This window comes from Frankliniella occidentalis, unplaced genomic scaffold (assembly GCF_000697945.3).
Source record: "Frankliniella occidentalis isolate FOCC.00 unplaced genomic scaffold, Focc_3.1 Scaffold87, whole genome shotgun sequence".
Classification (NCBI taxonomy): domain Eukaryota; kingdom Metazoa; phylum Arthropoda; class Insecta; order Thysanoptera; family Thripidae; genus Frankliniella; species Frankliniella occidentalis.
Window position 1 is genome coordinate 218794 of NW_026267216.1, and position 8976 is coordinate 227769.

An 8976-nucleotide genomic window follows, 5' to 3' on the forward strand; every position below is an offset into this window, starting at 1 on the left:
CACCACCACCCCCTACATCACACCAGGATGTGAAACAAAATAAAATCCCAAAATGTCAAATAATTCCAAAACTTTTTCAAAACAAGTTATAGGATTAAGGATTTCCTAATTACTGTAAATTTCAAGTGAATTTCAATGTATTTGCGATGTTATTTACGCTTAGAAATCCCTCGTCAACATCGTTGAAAACGTTTGATGGTTTGACACCCTCCACAGATTGCGTGTTCATTTGTTTGTTTTTTCCCTCTACACTCCCATCTGATTGGCGGGCGGGGCCTCATAGTGGGCCCTTGGATTTTCATTACTGTTGTTGCTTGTAGTGGCAGTGGTTTGTTGTGAGGGTTGTGAATGCGATAAAAAAAAAAATGACTAGATTGTGTGAGCTATTCTCATCCGCTAACAAAATCTTTATTTTTGGAAGTTAAAGTCTTAAAGGTCTTGTGAATTGACATCAGATTTATTACATCTCTTTAGGTAATAAATTCAGATGATGTTGCATCTATCTCCCTTAATATTAATTTTTAATAATAATAAAGCTACTTTATTACAGTAATGCTTGTCACCCATGTCCCTTTTTTCAAACCCCTTTAGATACTCAAGAAGCTTTTCTTTCCCATTATCCATTGACAATGTTTGTTATCTATTTAATATCATGATTATTATGTAACCTTTCTGTGCTTTTTTGTTTAAACACAGTATTGAATGGAAATTATTGTTTTCTTATGTCTTATTGTCTAATATTCACTTCAAAAACAACATTTATGGACCTTCATTTGTACCAATTCATGTTAAAGAAAATTTTAAGCCATTCTATTAATTTAGAGAACTGTTATTTATCTTGCTCTAACCTCCTTGTGAGGACAGAGAAGGCAAATTTCATATTATAATGTTTCTGTTATCTGCTGTTGATATTTATTGCTTTTTTATTTTTCCAGTTGTCTTGCTCATAACTGACTGATCATGAAGACCTCAAGATATGACGTTGATAAAGCAAACCAGCGTTGTTCTAGCTGGCTACAAAATCATCATAGTGAACACAAAGTTTTTGTTGATGAGACCATGGAGGCAGATGACCCAGATGACCAAGGACTTACTGAGCACCCCTGCGATCCTCTGAAAGATTCAGTTCTTTACTCGGCTGATGAAGATCTATCTAACCAAAGTGCCCTTAGAAGGAGGAGTAAAAGAAATTCACCTCAAGAAGAAGCATTCTCAGATCTCAGTGAAATTTCTCAAGAGCGCTATGAAAATTCACGCCTTCGTCAGATTACTGCAAGTTTTACTCTTATCTTCTCTCCTTTGTATGAAAACCAAACAAGCTTTTCCTCTTCTCAACATATAGTAAATAATCAAATTTACTTTAATTTTAGGAGGATATGGAGACTGATATGTCATTGACCAGTGATGAGGTATCGGTTACAAAACCAAAGATACTGAAAATAAAGACTGAAAAATTAGATCTCAGATGTGGATGGAGGAACTGCTATTTCACAACTAGTGAGATAGAGCTTTTTGTGACCCATGTTGCTGCTCATGTTCCAGACCTTGAAGTAAAATGTAGCGAAGAAGAAAATGAAGGTTAGTCACCTTTCACACTAATATTGTGATTTAACTTCTAAAAGTTAAAAATTATGATGTTTTACCTGTTATCAGAGGTATATTCATGTCAATGGGAATCATGTGACTTTGAAACGCCTAACGGGGATGAGGTGACCCGACATGTGAACTTTCATTCTTATCATACAAAGGTTAAATTCATAGGATCCCTTGTATGCAAAAGAGAAAAACTTCCTGTGAGTATTTTATTGAATTTGTTTTTGAAACCCTTTGAGTACACAAGATTTCCCTCTATAAATATGATATTTCTCTTGTTTACAGGAATGCACCTATGGTGGAGCAGGTGGAAACCTTGTACCAGATTTACCCCAACCCTTGCAATGTTTGTGGAATGAATGCCCCTTCACCTCCAACAACCCGAATATTTTTTATGGTCATGTGCAGGTACATTCTTTAGAGATACCAAATATAAAGAAAGCAACTGAAAAAAAATTTCAATGCCTATGGCAAGGTATGTGTGAATTTCAAAGTTTTATAGTTTATCTTCTTTAAACAGTGAATTTTTAAAACTATTAATCATATTTCATGTTTTAGGCTGCAAAACATTAGTGAAAAACAGGGATCGCATATCAGAACACTTACGAGGACATTCAAAGGAAAGAGTTGTTGCCTGTCCAATATGTGGTGTTCTGTATTCTAGTCGAATGAGGTTGATTGATCACATTAAAAGACAAATTTCATCAGAAGAATGTAAGATTCCAACTTTAAAGGGTCAGTAATAGATTGATTGGCATTGGGTAATTTTAACTTTAATTTACAGTCATGACTCATCAGTGCACCCATTGCTCCCGTTCTTATCCTTCTGAGCGGATTCTCAGAGACCACATGAGGCATCACGTTAATCATTTCAAATGTCAGTTTTGTGATATGACTTGTCCCACACAATATGCTCTAAGTAATCATGTACGATTTCGACACCTTGATGAAAAACCCTTTGCCTGCGAATATTGTGATTATAGGTTTGTATCAAGATTCACATTACACATAGTAATTTTCAAAAAAATATTTGTTATCAAGTTTTAATATTAACAAACTTTTTTCTTTTTAGAGCTAAAACTCAGTATAATATAAGACGACATATGGCCACTCATTCGACTGCAGACAACTTTTTTTGTGAGGAGGACGACTGCAGCTTCTCATGCCGAACCCTTAGTGTTTTAAATTGGCACTACCGCAAGGTAAGGACATGAAATTTAGAAGTCAAATCAACATGTTAACATGTTTATTTGTATATTGTAGAGTTGATTTTTTTTATTTTTTTTTAATTGTAATTTCAGAAGCATGATAGCCCCCCTGTTTATTGCTGTCATATGTGTGCTGCCAAATTTGCAAGGGGCGCGTATCTTACTCAACATCTTATGAAGAAACATAATTTTAGGTGGCCGTCTGGACATACACGTTTTAGGTAAGGTTTCCTTTTTGTGATGGTCACTCATGTTTTAGTACGTACTCTTATTTGCTTGACCTGTCATTGTTTTCCATAGATTTTACAAGAACCATGAAGATGGCCTTCTTCGTCTTCAAACTGTCCGTTATGAAAGCCTTGATGTTGTTGAAGATATCAATAGGAGGGAAGGAGAGCCCTCTTCAGTTTTACAAACAAGTAGTAAATTTAACATTTCAAAGGTAACAGATAACAAGGATGGTGTTTTGGCCAATTTTATTGTAAAAGAAGTAGATGACAACCCTGACGACCCAGATGACCCCTTTACTGAGGATGGAAACAGTGATATAAAAGGTAAATTTTTTCAAAATTCTTTAAAGTTTCTATGTTTTGCAAGGAAAAGTAGTAGCTCATAACTTGTTTTTTACATTCTTTTCAGTTGGGCAAAGTATGCCAAGTCTGGACGATGAGAGTCCACCTACATGCAAGAAGGTGCTCATTTCTATAGACGAAGTAGACAGTGACGGCAACATCATAAGTTCTAAAACCATGGAAGTTGACGAATTACTTGATATGGAGGAAGTAGAAAATGCTCGAATTGTCACAGATGGCATTGAATTTGAGAATCTAGCCTAGCAAGTTGACTGAATGATATGCATGCAGGAGTAATCTATTTATCTACCTGACTAGTCTCATGCTGGAGTTCTAAATTCTATTTCAAAACCTGAATTTTAAAATTGAATTTGCAAATCCAGCAAGTTGACTGAATGACATGCATGCAGGATTAATACATTAATTGACTAGTCTCATGCCAGAGTATTAAATTTTATTTCAAGACCTGAATTTTAAAATTATGGTCTTAAAAAATGTTTCTTTTTTTATTTTGTTTTTTTATTCGAAGCAAAATTAAAATTATATCACAGAAAGTTCAAATGCTTTAGGGAGAGTTATACCAAGAGTTTGCAGAAGTCTTCACTTTGTAAATTGCATCTTCAAAAAAAATACAGTAAATCAAACAATCGATCGTGCTTGTGACTCTACATCTCCCGTGGATCCGATGGCACATGCCAGCGTGGTTCTCCCCCCAACCAGTTCTGTGGCTCAGCCGAGCTGGCTCTCTAATCGGGAGAAGGTGGGAGGGGAGGTGGGGCGAGCAGCGGGAGGGCAAGTCGGCGGTCCGGTAGGTTGGGTCGGGGGTCGCGCCGGCCCGCGGCGAGTCGCATTGGTCGCACCGCGCCGTTTGGCGTCGGCCCGCACCCAGCACACCCAGTGCCGGCTCGTCCCACCCGCAGTCCTCACATCGCCGTCGTTCCGTCCGTTCCGCCCCGGGCCTTCCGAGGTCCCGAGGCCCTCTCACGGACCGCCGCCCGCACCGCACCATGGCCACGCTCAGGAGAGGTAAACCAAGCAGAGAGGCTGTCGTGCGAGCAGAGGGAAGTCCCCGGGCGACGCGGGGCTGGCGTGAAGGAAAACAACCACCGGCAGCGACTAGTAGTGCCGCGCTGCTATGTCTAGGGGCAGAGGCACGCGGACTCCACCGCGGCGGGGGCCCTCCGGGTCGATGAACCCTGATAGGACGCGGCGACGTGGAGGGAAGGGCCGCCCTGCGAGTGTAGCCCGAGCCGGGCCGCCCTGCCCTGCCGGCTTGCAAGTGGTCTTGATCGGAATAATTATTCATCGGCCCGAGCCCAGCGGCCTGCGGCCCGACGGCCACTCAGCGCAGCTGGCCTGTGTCGGGCCATGCGCTCCGGAGTTCCTCCTGCGAGCGAGTCTGAGCCCCAGCCGCACCCACACTTTGGCGTATTACGAGCCACGTAGCGACAGCGGCACGATGCTGCCGCCGCTCCGATAGGGGTGCGTGTGTTTGCTCGTTTGGATGAGATTCGATAAGAATGAGTGGGCGGGGGAGGGGAGGGGGGTTTGTTTACTTGCTCAGCTGACATGAAGCGGCGGCCGGCGACGCAGACGCCATCGCTCACGGCCGAGGCCACCGGCTGGAGCCCACGACAACAAACGCGAGGCGAACTCAGGGTCACCTCGAGCAATGCTCGGCTGGAGACACTGTATTAAACTCCACGACGCCCGCTTTGTTTTCGTCGTGCCTTCTACCTGAGTAACTTCACGTTACAGAGGCTCAGTTGTTAATGAGAGAATGCTGATGGTGGCAGTGGTTCATAGAGACCGCCCTGTGGAACCCAGACCTTTGCACGTTGAGCAAGCCTACCTTTGCAGAAATCCCATTGTGCAGTTACTATGAGATGATGTGATGACCTGACCCTCTGGGAGTAGCTCACAACTAAGGTCCGAGCGGGACAGGACCGCCGGCCCGGTCCAGGTAGCCTCGTCCAGCGATAAATAGCAAGGCACGGGCGCTATTCAAACTGAGTGATGCCGGGCGGAGCTCGTAGCTCGTGCCTCGTCTCGTCCCTCTCCAGCGGGCAGGGGCAGCGTAGGCCACCGCGCGGGGCAGGCGCAGGCGTGCGCGGCGGGCGTGCCTACCCGCTGCTCGGCGGGCGCTGACAGCGCGCTGACCAGCGCCTCCCTCTCATGTCATGCCATACATCTCTCGTTGCAGCGAGCTTGTTCCTTGTGGGAAGGCCAGGATGCCACCGGCATGGCTCTTCCCTTCCAAAAATGCCCGCTTGTTCGCACGTCCCGAAGCCGTACACGGTGAGTCGCATGGGTGCAAAGCTGCCCGCAGGTGCTGAAAGTATGTTTCAACTTGCGTAAACACTGTTTCGATCAAGGGCCTAAACTACGACGAGATGAGCGCCGTGCGGGAGAAGCACCTGGTGCCGTGCCTCAAGTCATACTACAAGAAGCCCCTGCTCATCCACGAGGGCCACATGCAGTGGCTGTTTGACCAGACGGGGCGACGCTACCTCGACCTCTTCGGCGGCATCGTCACAGTTAGTGTGGGACACTGCCACCCGTACGCACCACCTTCATCCACTCTATGCAGTGATGGCAAAGCCCGACCCAACGTTGATTCGACTGTCTCATTTTCTTCCTGCTCAGGAAAGTGACTGCGGCGGCCACAGCGCAGATGAACACCCTCTGGCACACCACCAACATCTACATGCACCCTAAGATCCACGAGTACGCGCAAAGGCTCGCTGATAAAATGCCAGGGGATCTCAAGGTAACGGGGTCCGGCCGGACCATCAGAATAGGTTCTTTTCATCAACCCTGGTTCAACATCGCAGACCTACCGGACCTGCGGGGACTTGAAGGGTTATTTCTACACGTTTGTTGGGCAGGTCGTGTACTTCGTCAACAGCGGCTCGGAAGCCAACGACTTGGCCATGCTGCTCGCCCGCTTGTACACGAAGCAGTTCGACCTCATCTCGTTCCGCAACGGCTACCACGGCATGAGCCCCTACGTGATGGGCATCACGGCGCAGTCCACGTGGAGGTTCGACGTACCCGTTGCGCAGGGCGTGCACCACGTGAGTACCTGCCGGAGCAGGAGGGGGTCCTCCCTTCAGTGAGCGCGGGCTGAAAACATCCGTTACCTCTGCAGGCGATGAACCCCGACCCGTACCAGGGCCTGTGGGGCGGGAAACACTGCAGGGACTCCCCCGTGCAGACGACTCGCGACTGCGCGTGTGCGCCGGACGAGTGCGAGGCGGCAAACAAGTACTACGAACAGCTGGAGGAGGTGTTCAAGTACTCCCTCCCTCGCGGCAAGGTGGCGGGGCTGTTCGCAGAGTCCATTCAGGCAGGAGACGAGTCATGAAGTAAGTGTCCGTCCGATGAAACGTACGCTAATGCGCCACATTTGGATGTGCAGGGGGTCGGAGGTACGGTCCAGTTCCCCAAGGGCTTCCTCAAGAAGGCGTACGAGCTCGTCAGAATTAACGGAGGCGTCTGCATCGCCGATGAGGTACTTTGCCGCGTTCGTCTAACACTTTACAGGCGACACTGGACGAACCCTTCCAACACGTGTCTGTTGCATCCAGGTGCAGACTGGTTTCGGCCGAACCGGCGAACATTTCTGGGGGTTCGAGGGCCACGGCGTGCGACCGGACATCGTGACCATGGCTAAGGGTATGGGCAACGGTTTCCCGCTCGCCGCTGTGGTCACGACCCCTGCCATCGCAGAGGCTCTGGGCCAGGCCCTGCACTTCAACACTTTCGGTGGGAACCCTGTGGCCTGCGCCGTGGGCCTCTCCGTGCTCGACGTCATCCAGGAGGAGCGCACACAGGAAAATTGCAAGGTATGAAAGTGAAAGATACAGGGAATGTATAAAAGACAGGCCATCAAAGTTCCCGAGACGACATATAATAGCCTTCATAAACCTCTTCTTCAGGTGGTAGGCACCTACTTTCTACAGGAGCTGTCAAAGCTTCGCGACCAGTTCTCTTGTGTGGGTGACGTACGAGGCAAGGGGCTGATGATCGGCATTGAAATGGTCAGCGACCGCGCAACCAAGGCACCCATGAACAACAAGCACTTTATGGATGTCTGGGAAGACTGCAAGAATATGGGGGTGCTCATCGGAAGGGGCGCGCTCAATGGCAATGTATGTGTTGAACCTATCGACAATGAGAAGATTGTGGTCAGTCGTAATTCCTCACCTTTAAAATCACTTTTCTCTCCTTTAGGTTTTAAGGATAAAGCCCCCCATGTGTATCAACAAGGAAGATGTGGACTATTCCATAGCAGTGCTTCGCAAAGCACTGCAGACCCACACAGAAAAAGCTAAGCGTCAAGCTAGTTGAAAAAACATGGACCTCCAAATCAAATTGGTACACAACATGACATGTCAGAGAAGAAATGGAAGAGATATGCTTAAGCAAAAATTAAATCTGACCAAAATAACAAATAAAGATTTATATATACTTTTGATACATCTGAAGGGCTACAACAAGAACCGAACAAATTAACATAAATTCATTAATTGTAAATAATGTTTTAAAATATACAGCTATTCACAAATGGCTTCTCCTATTTCTCCACCAATCACACTGATGTTTGTTCAAGTCTCCATGAGACGGAAGCACTAAGGGTAATTTCAGTACCACAAATAATACCAGTTCCCTATGTCATATTACTATACTTATTTTCAAAAAACTGAAAACAATTCCTTTATCACAGATTGCAAAATCTTGCTGAGATATATAAAAGTTATGGATAGAACTCATTTAAAATATTTTTAAATCAACAAAAACCAGCCCACTACTTATCACATGAGTTGACCTGTTTGTAATCTAATTTTTGTTCTATTTTTAACATGTTGAGTCGGGAAAGGTCCAGAGGTCCCCCTGTGTGGAGGTCCCCCCCCTGAATATATATAAAATAAATGCATGTGTCAGTGTAATGTTGTGGGTCGTATTTTTTGGGGATCAGAGATCGTTTGTATATTATGGATTGTACATTGTATATTCCATTTAATCAGTTGAATATTCACAAGGTGAGTATCTGAAAAAATTCACATTGAATAAGATGATTATTGTATATTTAATTTATACCATTGTATATTCGAGAGTAGAGGCACAGGGAAATACACCGACAATCGAGGTATATTTTTTTTTATTCAAATGCCATCGTATATCCAATGAAACGATAGGCAAATATATTTCCCACACTTTAAACTGAGATGTTTATTCTACTTACACGCGTGTATATACGATCGTAGATATACATCGCACTAGATAAGGCGATTCGTTATAACTTGTAAGAAATACAAACCTACGTATTATTCATCGTAATTTTTCGCAATACCCGTTGAAGTGGAAATGCGTCGACAGTTTAACATAAATTGTATTTGTCTTCAAACGGGCGCGTTATACTATTCCGCTGGCTCCTGTCAGTTTCCCATACTTCCCCAGTGGCGAACAACTGGACACCTTAGTGAATCTCAATGTGTAGGCTCCCCGCGCGCATGGGGTATGTTCTGCGGTGTCTCTGTCCGCACGGAGTACCGCCGAACCGGTAAGAACAACACTCAGTACAACCTGGTCAACACAAC

The 8976-nt window shown here is 45.2% G+C and overlaps 3 protein-coding genes across 3 annotated transcripts in view; 2 read left to right on the plus strand and 1 right to left on the minus strand.

The window, feature by feature from the left end:
* The first annotated feature begins 262 nt into the window (after positions 1–262).
* Positions 263–4022, plus strand: LOC113212576 (histone H4 transcription factor). Its single transcript, XM_026431337.2, has 11 exons — positions 263–474; positions 936–1272; positions 1371–1578; positions 1654–1793; positions 1879–2068; positions 2152–2307; positions 2378–2576; positions 2666–2795; positions 2895–3022; positions 3102–3355; positions 3441–4022. The coding sequence occupies exons 2-11, from the start codon at positions 961–963 to the stop codon at positions 3635–3637; spliced, it is 1914 nt and encodes a 637-aa protein (XP_026287122.1). The 5' UTR covers positions 263–474; positions 936–960; the 3' UTR covers positions 3638–4022.
* Positions 4023–4241: 219 nt separating this feature from the next.
* Positions 4242–7943, plus strand: LOC113212569 (alanine--glyoxylate aminotransferase 2, mitochondrial). Its single transcript, XM_026431321.2, has 10 exons — positions 4242–4399; positions 5577–5671; positions 5749–5933; positions 6020–6143; positions 6262–6450; positions 6525–6722; positions 6795–6887; positions 6964–7221; positions 7315–7527; positions 7610–7943. The coding sequence occupies exons 1-10, from the start codon at positions 4381–4383 to the stop codon at positions 7724–7726; spliced, it is 1491 nt and encodes a 496-aa protein (XP_026287106.2). The 5' UTR covers positions 4242–4380; the 3' UTR covers positions 7727–7943.
* Positions 7824–8976, minus strand: part of LOC113212578 (transmembrane protein 64) — a gene marked incomplete in the record, with an annotated part of 2753 nt that continues 1600 nt past the window's right edge. The window contains 1 exon segment of the mRNA XM_052269232.1: positions 7824–8248.